Source organism: Oncorhynchus gorbuscha, linkage group LG04, assembly GCF_021184085.1.
Source record: "Oncorhynchus gorbuscha isolate QuinsamMale2020 ecotype Even-year linkage group LG04, OgorEven_v1.0, whole genome shotgun sequence".
In the NCBI taxonomy this organism is placed as follows: domain Eukaryota; kingdom Metazoa; phylum Chordata; class Actinopteri; order Salmoniformes; family Salmonidae; genus Oncorhynchus; species Oncorhynchus gorbuscha.
The window spans coordinates 58886527-58903499 of NC_060176.1; the positions used below are offsets into that span (position 1 = coordinate 58886527).

Consider the following 16973-nt stretch of genomic DNA (forward strand, 5'->3'; position numbering starts at 1 on the left):
AGTCCAGTACCCAGTTGCACAGGGCGGGGTCGAGACCCAGGGTCTCGAGCTTGATGACGAACTTGGAGGGCACTATGGTGTTAAATGCCGAGCTGTAGTCGATGAACAGCATTCTCACATAGGTATTCCTCTTGTCCAGATGGGTCAGGGCAGTGTGCAGTGTGGTTGAGATTGCATCGTCTGTGGACCTATTTGGGCGGTAAAGAAATTGGAGTGGGTCTAGGGTGTCAGGTAGGGTGGAGGTGATATGGTCCTTGACTAGTCTCTCAAAGCACTTCATGATGACAGAAGTGAGTGCTACGGGGTGTTAGTCGTTTAGCTCAGTTACCTTAGCTTTCTTGGGAACAGGATCAATGGTGGCCCTCTTGAAGCATGTGGGAACAACAGACTGGGATAGCGATTGATTGAATATGTCCGTAAACACACCAGCCAGCTGGTCTGCATATGCTCTGAGGGCGCAGCTGGGGATGCCGTCTGGGCCTGCAGCCCTGCGAGGGTTGACAGATTTAAATGTTTTCCTCACGTCGGCTGCAGTGAAGGAGAGTCCGCATGTTTTAGTTGCGGGCCGTGTCAGTGGCACTGTATTGTCCTCAAAGCGGGCAAAAAAGTTATTTAGTCTGCCTGGGAGCAAGACATCCTGGTCCGTGATGGGGCTGGTTTTCTTTTTGTAATCCGTGATTGACTGTAGACCCTGCCACATACCTCTTGTGTCTGAGCCGTTGAATTGAGATTCTACTTTGTCTCTATACTGACGCTTAGCTTGTTTGATTGCCTTGCGGAGGGAATAGTTACACTGTTTGTATTCGGTCATGTTTCCGGTCACCTTGCACTGATTAAAAGCAGTGGTTCGGGCTTTCAGTTTCACGCGAATGCTGCCATCAATCCACGGTTTCTGGTTTGGGAATGTTTTAATCGTTGCTATGGGAATGACATCTTCAACGCTTGTTCTAATGAACTCGCTCACTGAATCAGCGTATTCGTCAATGTTGTTGTCTGACGCAATACGAAACATATCCCAGTCCACGTGATGGAAGCAGTCTTGGAGTGTGGAATCAGATTGGTCGGACCAGCGTTGAACAGACCTCAGCGCGGGAGTCGTGAGGTCTGGAGTCGTGGTCAGCTTTTCCGAAAGGAGGGCGGGGCAGGGCCTTATATGTGTCGTGGAAGTTAGAATAGCAGTGATCCAAGGTTTTTCCAGCCCTGGTTGCGCAATCGATATGCTGATAAAATTTAGGGAGTCTTGTTTTCAGATTAGCCTTGTTAAAATCCCCAGCTACAATGAATGCAGCCTCCGGATAAATGGATTCCAGTTTGCAAAGAGTCAAATAAAGTTTGTTTAGAGCCATCGATGTGTCTGCTTGGGGGGGAATATAAACGGCTGTGATTATAATCGAAGAGAATTCCCTTGGTAGATAATGCGGTCGACATTTGATTGTGAGGAATTCTAAATCAGGTGAACAGAAGGACTTGAGTACCTGTATGTTGTTATGATCACACCACGTCACGTTAACCATGAAGCATACGCCCCCGACCCTTTTCTTACCAGAAAGATGTTTGTTTCTGTCTGCGCGATGCGTGGAGAAACCAGTTGGCTGCACCGACTCCGATAGCGTCTCTCCAGTAAGCCATGTTTCCGTGAAGCAAAGAACGTTACAGTCTCTGATGTCCCTCTGGAATGCTACCCTTGCTCAGATTTCATCAACCTTGTTGTCTAGAGACTGGACATTGGCGAGAAGAATGCTAGGGAGTGGTGCACGATGTGTCCGTCTCCGGAGTCTGACCAGAAGACCGCTCCGTTTCCCCCTTTTACGAAGTCGTTGTTTTGGGTCGCCGGCTGGGATTCATTCCGTTGTCCTGGGTGAAAGGCAGAACACAGGATCCGCTTCGCGAAAGTCATATTTCTATTCTGGTTAAAGCCAGTTTGCGCTGTTCTGTGATGGGAGTAGTACACAGCGTTGTACGAGATCTTCAGTTTCTTGGCAATTTCACGCATTGGAATAGACTTCTTTTTTCAGAACAAGAATAGACTGACGAGTTTCAGAAGAAACGTCTTTGTTTCTGGCCATCTTAAGCCTGTAATCGAACCCACAAATGCTGATACTCCAGATACTCAACTAGTCTAAAGAAGGCCAGTTTTATTGCTTCTTTAATCAGAACATCAGTTTTCAGCTGTGCTAACATAATGGCAAAAGGGTTTTCTAATGGTCAATTAGTCGTTTAAAATTATAAACTTGGATTAGCTAACACAGCGTGCAACTGGAACACAGGAGTAATGGTTGATAATGGGACTCTGTACGCCTATGTAGATATACCATTACAAAAAGCTGTTTCCAGCTACAATAGTCATTTACAATGTCTACACTGAATTTCTGATAAATTTGTTGTTATTTTAAATGGACAAAAAATGTGCTTTGCTTTCAAAAACAAGGACATTTCTTAGTGACCCCAAACGTTTGAACGGTAGTGTATATATATATATAGTTGAAGTTTGCATACACTTAGGTTGAAAGTCATTAAAACTCGTTTTGCAACCACTCCACAAATTTCTTGTTAACAAACTATAGTTTTGGCAAGTCGGTTAGGACATCTACTTTGTGCATGACAAAAGTCATTTTTCCAACAATTGTTTACAGACATATTATTTCATGTATAATTCATTGTATCACAATTCCAGTGGGTCAGATATTTACATACACTAAGATGACTGTGCCTTTAAACAGCTTGGAAAATTCCTGAAAATGATGTCATGGCTTTAGAGGCTTCTGATAGGCGAATTGCCATAATTTGAGTCAATTGGAGGTGTACCTGTGGATGTATTTCAAGGTCTACCTTCAAACTCAGTGCTTCTTTGCTTGACATCATAGGAAACTGTAACTGCACATGGGGACAAAGACCGTACTTTTGGAGAAATGTCCTCTGGTCTGATGAAACAAAATAGAACTGTTTGGCCATAATGACCATTGTTATGTTTGGAGGGAAAGGGGGAGGCTTGCAAGCCGAAGGACACTATCCCAACAGTGAAGCACAGGGGTGGCAGCATCATGTTGTGGGGGTGCTTTGCTGCAGGAAGAACTGGTGCACTTCACAAAATAGATGACATCATGAGGCAGGAAGATAATGTGGATATATTGAAGCAAAGATTGGTCACAAATTAGTCTTCTAAACGGACAATGACCCCAAGCATACTTCCAAAGTTGTGGCAAAATGGCTTTAGGACAACAAAGTCAAGGTATTGGAGTGGCCATCACAAAGCCCTGATCTCAATCCTATAGAAAATTTGTGGGCAGAATTGAAAAAGCGTGTGCAAGCAAGGAGGCCTACAAACCTGACTCCGTTACACCAGCTCTGTCAGGAGAAATGGGCCAAAATTCACCCAACTTATTGTGGAAAGCTTGTGGAAGGCTACCCGAACTGTTTGACCCAAGTTAAACCATTTAAAGGCAATGCTACCAAATACTAATTGAGTGTATGTACACTTCTGACCCACTGGGAATGTGATGAAAGAAATAAAAGCTGACATAAATCAGTTTTTCACAATTATATATATACAGTGCCTTGTGAAATTATTCGGCCCCCTTGAACTTTGCGACCTTTTGCCACATTTCAGGCTTCAAACATAAATATATAAAACTATATTTTTTTGTGAAGAATCAACAGCAAGTGGAACGACATTTATTGGATATTTCAAACTTTTTTAACAAATCAAAAACGGAAAAATTTGGCGTGCAAAATTATTCAGCCCCTTCACTTTCAGTGCAGCAAACTCTCTCCAGAAGTTCAGTGAGGATCTCTGAATGATCCAATGTTGACCTAAATGACTAATGATGATAAATACAATCCACCTGTGTGTAATCAAGTCTCCGTATAAATGCACCTGCACTGTGATAGTCTCAGAGGTCCGTTAAAAGCGCAGAGAGCATCATGAAGAACAAGGAACACACCAGGCAGGTCCGAGATACTGTTGTGAAGAAGTTTAAAGCCAGATTTGAATACAAAAAGATTTCCCAAGCTTTAAACATCCCAAGGAGCACTGTGCAAGTGATAATATTGAAATGTATAATATTGAGTATCAGACCACTGCAAATCTACCAAGACCTGGCCGCCCCTCTAAACTTTCAGCTCATACAAGGAGAAGACTGATCAGAGATGCAGCCAAGAGGCCCATGATCACTCTGGATGAACTGCAGAGATCTACAGCTGAGGTGGGAGACTCTGTCCATAGGACAACAATCAGTCGTATATTGCACAAATCTGGCCTTTATGGAAGAGTGGCAAGAAGAAAGCCATTTCTTAAAGATATCCATAAAAAGGGTTGTTTAAAGTTTGCCACAAGCCACCTGGGAGACACACCAAACATGTGGAAGAAGGTGCTCTGGTCAGATGAAACCAAAATTGAACTTTTTGGCAACAATGCAAAACGTTATGTTTGGCGTAAAAGCAACACAGCTCATCACCCTGAACACACCATCCCCACTGTCAAACATGGTGGTGGCAGCATCATGGTTTGGGCCTGCTTTTCTTCAGCAGGGACAGGGAAGATGGTTCAAATTGATGGGAAGATGGATGGAGCCAAATACAGGACCATTCTGGAAGAAAACCTGATGGAGTCTGCAAAAGACCTGAGACTGGGATGGAGATTTGTCTTCCAACAAGACAATGATCCAAAACATAAAGCAAAATCTACAATGGAATGGTTCAAAAATAAACATATCCAGGTGTTAGAATGGCCAAGTCAAAGTCCAGACCTGAATCCAATCGAGAATCTGTGGAAAGAACTGAAAACTGCTGTTCACAAATGCTCTCCATCCAACCTCACTGAGCTCGAGCTGTTTTGCAAGGAGGAATGGGAAAAAATGTCAGTCTCTCGATGTGCAAAACTGAGAGAGACATACCCCAAGCGACTTACAGCTGTAATCGCAGCAAAAGGTGGCGCTACAAAGTATTAACTTAAGGGGGCTGAATAATTTTGCACGCCCAATTTCAGTTTTTGATTTGTTAAAAAAGTTTGAAATATCCAATAAATGTCATTCCACTTCATGATTGTGTCCCACTTGTTGATTATTCACAAAAAAATACAGTTTTATATCTTTATGTTTGAAGCCTGAAATGTGGCAAAAGGTCGCAAAGTTCAAGGAGGCCGAATGCTTTCGCAAGGCACTGTACATATGAACTAAATGCATATTCCCAACTGATTGAGATCAACCAAATTACATATAACTGGTAAAACATACATAATTATCATTCACGATTGATAGTAGTGATGGCCTATTTGAAATTAGATATGTCTAATGTGGTGTTTCAGGGTATTAAAAATATGGGGAAGGTTGAACACCAGACGGGCTGCGGCGTTCTGGATGAGTTATCATTCACGATTGATAGTAGTGATGGCCTATTTGAAATTAGGTATGTCTAATGTGGTGTTTCAGGGTATTAAAAATATAACATTTTTTTGAGACAAAGTGTGTGGGCATAGGCAGACTTTGCAATTGGATAGGCTATTCAATAGTCTACATTTGTCGGTACAAACTTTGATTGATGAACTGATGACTTCGTTAACTTTTTTGTTGTTGTCTCTCTCTCTCTCTGTATCTCTGTATCTCTCTCTCTCTCTCTCTCTCTCTCTCTCTCTCTCTCTCTCTCTGTCTCTCTCTCTCTGTATCTCTCTCTCTCTGTATCTCTCTCTCTCTGTATCTCTCTCTCTTTCTCTCTCTCTGTATCTCTCTCTCTTTCTCTCTCTCTGTATCTCTCTCTCTGTATCTCGCTCTCTCTGTATCTGTCTCTGTATCTCTCTCTCTTTCTCTCTCTCTGTATCTCTCTCTGTATCTCTCTGTATCTCTCTGTATCTCTCTCTCTATATATCTCTCTCTCCCCCCCTGAATGTAGGCCTATTACCCTCGTCTAAGTTTGAAGTACACACAGACCAGCCAACCTCCAGTCAAAGCTTTACAAGGGCTCTCTCTGAAGCCACAATAGTCCGTAAAACTCATGTCTGCATATCTGTTAAACAGCAGTGCTGCTGCAGTACTTCAGCATGGGGTTGGGGTGAAAATGTACACATTATTTCCAATCATTAGCTAGCTGCATTTTTTAATATTCAGCTGCATGTCCTGCATCTATTAGTCGTTTGTAAGTCTTCATCAACTCCACTGTAGTAATAGGAAGGAGTAGGTCTACATTCTTCTCAGATGAGGTCACCACATCTGTGGTCTTGGGAGACTGTCTGTGATTATTCACACGCGAGCACACAAGCGCACAAACATTTTGAGTGTTTACTTAGAAGATCCCTGCTTTGGACACAGGTTGACTGTTATTGTCAGGAATATTGCCCTGGAGGCAGAACTGAGGGACTTCCGCTCGTAAAAATTCCTTGAAGCAAAAAATGTGCTTTCTGGTCATACTTTAAGGTGATGGTTAGTCATTAAGGTTAGCCATATGATTAAGTTTAGTGTTATGGTTAGGCTTAAAATCCAATTTGATTACTTTGTGGCTGTGCCAGCTAGTGACCATTCTGCAGAGCTGCCTCCAGAACAAGGTTAATTATGAAAAACGCTAACCTGCATTTTGGACAGAGAGTCTTTGAGACCATAACTAATTGGTCTACAAAATGCTTAAAACGAGTGTTGGGGAAGCTACTCTGAAATCATAATTTACCAAACTACCAATTATTTCACACTAGAAGAAGTTACCTACATTAATGCTACCCTTAAGATTTTTTATTTTTTTTTGTTGCAAAATGCAAGAACAGATCACACGAGTCAGATGTTAACCGAGTGTGTAATTTAGCCTATTATACACAAAAAATACAACTATAATAATAAAAACACAAAAACCACGTTTCCACGTTGCCTGGAAAATAATGGTAATTCTTGCCTATTTCACCCATATTTTCTTCTCTTTTTGCAAAAAGAGTAGTGTGTAGTTTCAGTAGTTAGCTACACCACTACATGGCAAAAAAAACGAATTAACTACACTGTAGTTGAATTACTAGTTGAATTACATGTAGTTCATTACTCCACCAACACTGCTTAACACTAGTGTGTTTGTATGCCTATTCTCTCTTAACCGCTATCCAGCATCAACCTCCCAATGCCCTCTGTCCTGTGTTACTCCACATCTCTCCTTCTAACCATATCTCTCCATGTCTTCTCCTAACCATCTTCCTCCTAGGCCATTCTGAGTCCTGACTCTTTCATGGCTTTGGGAGCAGCTGAGTGTCCAGTGGTGTCTGTAATTACCTTGTGTCTTCACATTGCTGGGTGGAAGACATACACGCAAATTGAGACCGTGTTTGTGCAAGGGACTGTAGTAATCTTAGATTTAGAATTGTGTCAGTGTCAACCATGACATATGACAAATCTGTCTCTATATGATGGTCATGTCATCAACTGCTCTAGACACTCAACAACAGCTTGTGTTTGGCATTGTGGTGACAATGTTATGTTATCCACATCATTCAGACAATTGAGAGACATGAGGTGCATTTAGAACAAATTTATGCATCAATTCAGATTACATCATGATTTTATTACCATAATCACTTATTTTCTGTCCTATTTCCCATGTTACCGATTGTTTCATCATTCTTTTAATGTTGTTGTTTTTCTGTCTGGATATTATATGCTTGAACATCTGAAAGGCCACTGTAGGAACACCAACCCTCAAATCTTCTATTCGGCACAACATTTGTATCTTCACTATTATAATAGAATGGGCTCTGCACAAAGCTGAACACAGTTTTTTGGAAATCACTTTTTCAAATAGAGGGGAACTGATACTAAACAGGCCATGAAGGATTGACTTACCGAAACAGGTTCACGGAGTATGAATGTCCCACAATTCTCAACAAGCTCCAGTTTCACTTACTGATGTCAACAGTCTTTTGTTTCCACTGAAGCAGAAAGACCAAGGTAGAGGTACTGTAGCAGAATAGGAGAGGAGGGGGAACATTGTCAAGTCGGAGCACAACTTGACTGTATTTATTACTGAATGTAACCCTTTGAGGTTTCTTTCTATCCCATTCCCCAAGCAGACACAGCAGAATGGTTTATTTTAGTGGCCCGGTTGTTCCATTTTCTTATTCCCCTTCTTACATTGTTCTCCCAGAATCCCAATTTCTTAATCTCTTTTCTTCTTGACAGTTTGTTTGCAATCCAAAGTGTACAGTGTGTGACTGAGACAATTGATTGTGTCCCGGACTGGTCTACTGTCCACGGAGTAACCTGCAGTAGTTGACTATTACATTACACTGATAGGTAGGTAGGCATTGTGTTACCACAGGTTATAACCCTGTTACCACAGGTTATAACACTGTTACCACAGGTTATAACACTGTTACCACAGGTCATAACACTAATATCTAAGCACTTTGTTCTTCGGAAATGCATACTGGAGAATAAACTATCATCTTCTCAGTGTGTTCAGTGGTAATGCTGCTGACAGTTTGAGGTATGTGTGAACATGTGCTTGTAAACGTTTTTATGTCAGAACATTAAAAAAACTATTAGAACTCAGACTCACCAAACAATCCCTGCTGTATATAGGCCTACTCAGAAGCCTCTTCTCCATCTTTACAACCTCCCTGGGACACGGCTACAGCAGCTGAAAGGATGAGGAAAAGAATGATGGGAGAATAAGCAGATGCAGAGAAACAGGTAACATTCAATAGGTGCTTGAGAGCAGAGAGAAATAACCGAGTAAGTGACAATAATGAAACAAATTGAAATGTGTACAGAGATGGCTGGCGGAGAACAAAGGAATTGGAAATATTCCTAAGAATAATCCAATAAAATACGATCCACTGTCAGGGAAAGAAAGAAGGTATAATGAAATCAGGATTCAGGGAGAAGGAGTGAGAGTATGAGCAGATGGGTTTGTACAGACCCTGAGCATGGGGAAGAGAATAGATCAATAAATAATTTCAGTGGTGAGATTGAGCCACATTGTTTCTCAATAAATGATAGGTAGAGAGGCTCTCTTGGTTTCTTGGTTTTATCACCTTTTGCTGGCAGCATTGGGTCATCATTGGGGAATGCTATGTATCAGCCTCGGCATGCTTGTTGGCTGGGGTAAGTTATGCCTTGCCAACTCTCCCTGGTGGCCTTCACAGTCCATGTACACACCACCAAATGATCTCTCCTTCTCAAATCCCACACCTGCTAAAATGTGATGATCCCAACGCAAGGCCAGTGGAAGTCTGGGGTTGGTTTTAGGCCAGGGCTTAGGGAACATGAAACACAAGACAGGAAACAAACTGTGTAAACCAAGTTGATCAAATGTATCTCTACTGTATCAAAACAAAAAATGATTTACTGTATGTCCCTTGGTCCCCATCTCTATCTCTGTAATACTGTATTGGTTTCCTCTATAGTAGGGTGGCTTGGGGTTAAACACCCCCCCCCCCCCTGTAATTCTTACAGAAACTCCTGTCACCACATTTTTGACTCTTTCCCTAGATGCCACTAGTTTTGCTTAACTAAAAATCTCATCTGTCTCATCTCAACATTTTACATCACCCAACAAAACTAATATAATATTTTGTAATTTAGAAAAAAGTTATATATATATATTATATAAACTAATTAAGTTAGATCTATAATTTCTTTTAAAATATTTACCAGTAGGGGAACCTAACGATAAGTCATCCACATGGTAAAAAAAAATGTAATCTTTAAAAAAATTATATATATTTGTTTAATTACCCCCCTTTTTCTCTCCAATTTCGTGATTACGATCTTGTCTCATCGCTGAAACTCTTCAATGGGCTCGGGAAAGGCGAAGTTCGAGTCATGCGTCCTTTGAAACATGACGCGCCAAGCTGCGCTTCTTAACACCCGCGGAAGCCAGCTGTACCAATGTGTCAGAGGAAACACAATTCAACTGAGGACTGAAGTAGCCTGCAGGCGCTCGGCCCGACACAAGGAGTCGCTAGAGCACAATGAGCCCCCAAAAAATGCCCAAATAAACATATCAATTTGATTTTAACACACTAGTCTCATAAATGTCTTTATTTTATTCTGCATACTTATTTCCCTTCAAAATGTGTTTGCCTAAAGATAGCCGGTATGCACATATCTAAATCTGACCAAACGTGTCTATTTTCGGACAGAAAAAAAGCTATTTCCCTTATTGGTGGCATTTTTCCCCCAAGTTACCCTACTATTCTCTCTCAAATCTTTTTTTCCTCTAATCCAAACCTCGACCCCACTACAACCCACTCCACCCCCTCTCCCTAGCGGCTGATGTTGGGGTTTCATCAGAGCGTGTGGAGAGATTCAGACAGACAGGAGAGTGAAGTGCGTGTGGAGCAGTTGCCGCTGTAGCTGCCTTCTCTCTTCAGAGGCTATGACCTAGATAAAGAAGAGGAGTCAATGCGCCTGTCTGCGAGCCAGTGAGCCACCGCAGCCCCAGCCAGCAATGTCAGGAGGGGGTTTAGTTGTGTAACACACTGTCCTATTTAGTTTGCTAGTCTCTCTCTCAAACACATTCATACACACTCCGCAAAAACTGCATTAAAATAATGACTCTCTATCGTAGCATCTGTCCATGCACGGCTTCAACCGTCAGTGGCAGCAGTGTAACTGCATTGGGCTTAAGGGTGAATGAACCATACAGAAACAGACTGAGATGGTGTGTGAATCACACCAGATTTGTTTCAGAATAAACTCTGAATAACCTTTCCACACCAGCAGACAGTCATCACAGCTCCATTGCGTCCCACAGAAAACCACTACTCAACCAAGACTTCTCTATTTACACTACCATCCACAGCAGCTGTTTGTAGAACTGCAATGCATGTGTTGAATACTGCATATCTGTATACTCAAACCTGACACAAATATTTAGAACAAAATCTGCATTGGCAGGAAATCAATGTATGCATTGTGAAGTACTAAAATGAGTCATGTGTAGAACGTGGGAAATTCAAAATTACTAAAGAAGAAAGTGATTGTAAAGGATTCCATCTACCACAACTATTTCCTAAAAAGGCAGTGGATATTGTGGATTTTGTAGATGTAGTCAGTAGAACCAAAACAACCACTGGTCTCTCTCCCCCCCATTGTGTAACACTGCCATCATCTGGCTTCTTGGTTACAGTACAAATAGTAGCGATCCCTTTTCAATACATGTGCTCAGAGAACATTTTAAAGGAGGAGTGTGTTCTCACGTGTCCGTTTAGTTCAGTAGTACATTGAGTCTTTAGGGTCAGGGTAAATCAACACAGCAGATACTAAAAGCGCTGCTAATTAGCCACCTAAAACATACACTGCATTCCAAATCAAACTTTATCACATGTGCCAAATACAACAAGTGTAGACCTTACAGTGAAATGTTTACTTACAAGCCCTTAACTCTTCTTGAACTGCTCTGTTGGTTATGAAAATATTTACCAAATAAACTAACGTACAAAATGATAAAGAGTAACACAAAATAACAATAACGAGGCTATATATAGGTGGTACCTGTAACGAGTCTGTGTGCGGGGGTACAGTTAGTTGAGGTCATTTGTACATGTAGGTAGGGGTGAAGTGACTAATACATAGATACAACAGCGAGTAGCAGCAGTGTTCAAAACAAATGGGGGGTGGGTCAATGTACATAGTCCGGTGACCATTTAATTGTTCAGTAGTCTTATGGCTTGGAGGTAGAAACTGTTAAGGAGCCTTTTGGTCCTAGACTTGGCGCTCCGGTACCAGAGAAAACAGTCTATGACTTGAGTGACTGGAGTCTCTGACAATTTTATGGGCTTTCCTCTGACACCGTTTCCTGTAGTCCACTGTAGCTCAGTGGTGCCACTGCCAGTGGCACCACTGGCAGTTCTCGGACCTCCTCCCTATAGGCTGTCTCATCGTTGTCGGTGATTAGGCCTACCACTGTTGTGTCCTCAGCAAACTTAATGGTGTCAGAGTTGTGTTTGGCCACGCAGTCGTGGGTGAACAGGGAGTACAAGAGGAGACCAAGTATACACCCATGAGGGACCACAGGGTTGAGAATCAGCATGGCGGACATTTTGTTGCCTACCCTTACCACCTAGGGGTAGACCGTCAGGATGTCCAGGATCCAGTTGCAGAGGGAGATGTTTAGTCTCGAGGTCCTTAGCCTAGTGATGAGCTTCGGGGGCAATATGGTGTTGAATGCTGAGCTGTAGTCAATGAACAGCCTTCTCACATAGGTGTTCCTTTTGTCCAGGTGGGAAAGGGCAGTGTTTCTTAGGCTGCGTTTACACAGGCAGCCCAATTCTGATATTTTTTCCACTAATTGGTCTTCTGACTAATCACATCAGATCTTTTCACATCAGATCTTTTTCAGAGCTGATCTGATTGGTAAAAAGACCAATTAGTGAAAAAAAGATTACCTTCTGTGCCAGGCTGATCTGCCCTGTAGCTCTCAATAGAACCAGGCTGCCGTTCAGCTCAACCTTCTGACTCCGTAGCAACACCAACTCCCATAGTCACCATACACTGCTATACCGTAATGTGTTAATTGTCAAAAATGTTTTACATTTAACCTGTGTCATTGCTATTAAAATAAACAAGGAAACAATCTAAGCACAATCATGGGCAAACACAGAGAAGGTTTGATGAGAAGATTCAATGGCTCATGAATTCAAAGAAAATACATGAAATGTGTATCAGATATAAAAATGTGTTTGAAGTATTAATAGGAGATTTCTGATTGTGTTAAGAACACTTGAATATAATATAAATTGTAATTTGACCTCTTTTTCAGCAACTACCTGCTACAAAGAACAACACTGCCATCTTGTGGCCCATCACTATACTTCAACTGTTATCGCTGACAGAAAAAAAGATGCAGAATAACTGATCCTGATTGTTTTATTCAGATGACAAAGTCCAACCTTTTCTGCTAATATTTAACAAAAGACTCATCTGCAACCATCCAGGCAGTGAAAAACGTATTGAAGTTACACAACTTATTCTTGAGAAATTTCTGAGTACAAGTGATCTTGATCTCGTGATTGTAAACATATTCAGATTCTTTGTCTGTATGATTTGGCACACACACTTAAACAAAAAACAAAGGCCTCAATGGCAGGTTCTGAGTACATTGATAGATTGGTGTCCTAACACCAAATCATTACAGAAGGATAAAGATCAATTACTCCGTGTGTCATCCCCAGTTACCAGTGTAAAAACATGTGTCGTCAGCGTAGGGTACGCTGGGGCTTGAAGCAGTCCCATCCTGGCTTGGGGCTCAGGGTGTGTTCGGGAAGCAGGTACTCCTTCAGTCTGTCAGGCAAAGGCAGAGCCTTCACCCTGTCGTCCAGGGGCCAGGGCTGCAGGTGATCCCGGATGAAGGCCCTGCAGAGGCAGCGCAGGGGGGGGGGGGTGGTCTCCTGCTCCACCACACGCCGATGGAGGTCCCGCAATGTCTGCGCATTGGGGTCTTGGTCTGGCATAGGCAGGTCCAGGGGCAGGGCCAGATTTGGGGAGGACACCCGGGCCAAGTCCAGGAGGACCTCAGCCTGCTCCAGGAGCTCAGCCGCCTGCTCTGCATCAGAACAGTCCAGCAGGGCCGTCTGGAGCCTCTGGAATACCAGCCTGTAGCCTGTCCAGCAGGAGGCTCCGTGGCGAGAGCAGTGGAAGGAGGCACCACTCTGCAGCAGCAGCACTGCCAGGGGAAAGAGCCGATCAAAGTGCTCCAGGCTGGTCACTGTCAGGGAGGGTTCCCCATCCTCCTCCCCGTCGGGGGTAAGGCAGCAGCTGGGGTCAGCCCCGTGGGCCAGAAGCAGCCGCGTGGCCCTCAGACAGAAGCGGCCGATCTCAGCTGCATCCTCCACAGAGCCCTCCAGAGCCTCCTTCACCAGAAAGACCAGCGAGGATACAGCCGTCTCTCCATCCAGTGTGGCAGCATGAACATCTGCACCTTAGGAGGGGAACAAACAACAAAGTTTCCTAAATATAAATACATTTGGACATGCTCTGCTGTTGATGTACAAGCATTTCGCTACACACTGTATGTGACCAATAAAATTTGATTTGATGTTTAGCATTTGTCTTTCTGCCCAGAAGCCTACTCCAAATTAAAGCAGCAATATGTAACCTTTTGGGCGACCTGACCAAATTCACATAGAAATGTGTACGGTCATTCTAATTGAAAGCAAGTGTAAGAAGCGGTAGATATGTTCTCTCCGTGTGTGGTATTTCTATGCTTCCAGTTCTTAAGTTTAGTTTTTGCGTCTTACTTTCAGTTTTGTAAACCATTCTCTACTTGCTTGTTTTGTCACAAACTGAAATTAGGGGAACTATTCAAATTTTAGAACTAGGAAAATGCAGAGTGATTCTTGCATAGTGCATTTTTAAGGTTATTTTATAGCACAGTACCTCTCTGAAGTAGCAGCCGGATGTTTTCTGTGTTATGCACAGTGAGTCCATCACTGCTAGCTAGGGCATGTAGCAAGGGTGATTTTCCTTTGGGGACAAGATCAAAAAGGCAGTGTTGAAATACAGGATATACAGTAAATACAGGTCAAAATTTAAACTCACCATTTTTTATTACCACTGTTTTCTCCCCAATTTCGATCTGGTCTCCTCGCTGCAACTCCCCAACGGGCTCGGGAGACGAAGGTCGAGTCATGTGGCCTCCGAAATATGACCCACCAAACAGCGCCTCTTAACACCCGCCTGCTTCACCCAGAAGCCAGCTGCACCAATGTGTCGGAGGAAACACAGTTCAACTGATGACCGAGGTCAGCCTGCAGGTGCCCGGCCCGCCACAAGGAGTTGCTTGAGCGAGTAATGTCCCCCTGGTTGTGATACAGCCCAGGATCACTGCGATGCAGTGCCTTAGACCGGCGCGCGACTCGGGAGGCCCTCAACTCACCATTTTTATCTCTTGCATTCACGTCAGCACCCATGTCCAGCAGTGTGCACATACAAGGTAGTCTCTCTGCCTCTTCACTAGCGAGATCCAAGGGGCTACTTTCATGGATCTGCATAAGATACAGTACAATGTGTTACAGAGCCATAACAACACATTATGTATACAGAGCAAGAAATGTACTGCAAAAAAAGTAGTATGTTTTGCAGCTATAAGTTCTTGCTACCTGTTGTACTCACCCGATCTCGCTTGTTAATGTCAGCTCCATGTCCAGCCAGCAACCTCACCATAATCGGCCTGTTCCTCAGTACAGCAATGTGCAGTGGGTTGTAATAAGAGACAGGGTCTGGGAATCAAATTATATTTAGGTCAATAAAATATAGACAAATAGTCTCCTAACATTTGAATGACAAGTCAGTCCTCTCACCCTCAAAGTTGAGATCTGCTCCATATCGTAGAAGGACTTCTGCTGCACAGACTAGTCCCCGTTCAGCAACCTTAAACAGAGCATAGCTGATCCCCTCCTCAAACACCGCTGACTGGGACTCCTTCTCCAGTAGCTCCACTAAAGACCCGCATAGACTGTCCTCATCCTCCGGGCTACGGCTCCTGTAAATCCAATAAGAAGACCAAGGTCAAATACAGATAAATACACAATAGAGGTTTCAGCTTAGTTGACACATTGCCATATCGATTGACATTGTGGAACTTGAGTGTCAGTGCAAATTACTATAGCAGTTACTTATCCCTGAACCAGACTCACAGCATCACATAAAGTACACTCACCTCTCTCCAGTGCTTGTCCCTTCCTCCAGACCAACAACACACAGCACGGCGTCCACCAGGGGCTGATACTCATATATAATCCTGCGAAAGCCATGGAGGAAAGGCATGCTCTTGGCTGATGTGCCACTCTCTGCTGCTTGCGCTAGAACACTGGACAAGTTACACCCAAATGGAATATAATTACTACCTAAACAGGCTGTTATAAGTTATTTTATTGATAGTGCTTATCTGACATTTTCAGACCGTTAAGGGTGGTCTCTGGGATTTGTATAACGTTACGCCCAAAACAAAAGTGCAGAATTATGCATAACTAGCTTTATTCTGCAAGTTGTGAGTGCAAACGTAACAATTATTGCCACATGCTAGCTAATATACCCACAAATTAATATTTGGTATGTATGTGGCTAGTTAGCTATAGTCTTTAAAGCCAACATTGAACGCTAAATACGATTTGGCTAGCTAACGTTAGCTGTGGGCATCAGCAGACGCAAGCGAGCTACTGTAACTCCAGACATGGCTAAAGTTAGTTCATCATTTGTGTTACCTGGAGCAGAACGACAGAACAAGAATTGACATGACGGCAAAACGTGCCAGCTAGCTAACAAGAATAGGTAACTAGCTATTTGGTTTTTAAATTACCCAACGAGCTACCTAATGTTAGCTAGCTGGCTTAAAGCTGTAACGCGAGTTTACCTTCAAAACAGGAAGTGTACTTCTTCTTCGATGAGGTTTAACGGCGGTTGTCATCCAATAAATGTTGCATTACTGCCACCTACTAGACTGGAGCACAACTCCCTTATACTTTGCTTGAGAAAATAAATAAACAAATACCATACCCTCTAACACTATCCTGCTCCACTATTTTGTATCTATTTAAGCCAACAACCTGAAAGGATTGAACACCACCCCCACCCTGTAATTATTCTGATGTCAAGTCTCGCACACCCAAATACCATCCCTGCAGTACAGTTGATAACCATTGCTATAAATGCTAAAAGTGTAATCTTATTGAAACATACTGTATATCACTTGTTGGCCTAAGCGCCTTATACCACCCACCACTGCAACCTGTATGCTCTAGTCGGCTGGCCCTCGCTTCATACTCGTCGCCAGACGCACTGGCTCCAGGTCATCTACAAGTCTATGCTAGGTAAAGCAACGCCTTATCTCAGCTCACTAGTCATGATAACAACACCCACCCGTAGCACACACTCCAGCAGGTATATCTCACTGGTCATCCCCAAAGCCAACACCTCTTTTGGCCACCTTTCCTTCCAGTTCTCCGCTGCCAGTGACTGGAACAAATTGCAAAAATCGCTGAAGCTGGAGACTTACATTTCCCTCACTAA

General features: G+C 43.0%; 1 protein-coding gene across 2 annotated transcripts; it reads right to left on the reverse strand.

Moving 5' to 3' along the window:
* Window positions 1-12815: 12815 nt before the first annotated feature.
* On the reverse strand, window positions 12816-16369 carry asb6 (ankyrin repeat and SOCS box containing 6). Of its 2 annotated transcripts, none has more exons than XM_046347472.1 (7): window positions 16318-16369; window positions 15625-15774; window positions 15266-15447; window positions 15078-15184; window positions 14842-14950; window positions 14343-14429; window positions 12816-13884 (listed from the first exon to the last, which is right to left on the reverse strand). In XM_046347472.1, the coding sequence occupies exons 2-7, from the start codon at window positions 15729-15731 to the stop codon at window positions 13163-13165; spliced, it is 1314 nt and encodes a 437-aa protein (XP_046203428.1). In that variant the 5' UTR covers window positions 15732-15774; window positions 16318-16369; the 3' UTR covers window positions 12816-13162. The 2 variants fall into 2 exon arrangements, with proteins under 2 accessions (XP_046203428.1, XP_046203427.1); XM_046347471.1 differs by lacking the exon at window positions 16318-16369 and adding an exon at window positions 16169-16311.
* Between the last annotated feature and the right edge of the window lie 604 nt (window positions 16370-16973).

Coding starts and splice junctions, on each gene's coding strand:
- asb6 (XM_046347471.1), bottom strand. CDS start 16,200: ATGTCAATTCTTGTTCTGTCGTTCTGCTCCAG. Junction 15,448..15,624: donor GGGACAAGCACTGGAGAGAG/GTGAGTGTACTT, acceptor TTGGATTTACAG/GAGCCGTAGCCCGGAGGATG. Junction 14,951..15,077: donor ACATTAACAAGCGAGATCGG/GTGAGTACAACA, acceptor TATCTTATGCAG/ATCCATGAAAGTAGCCCCTT.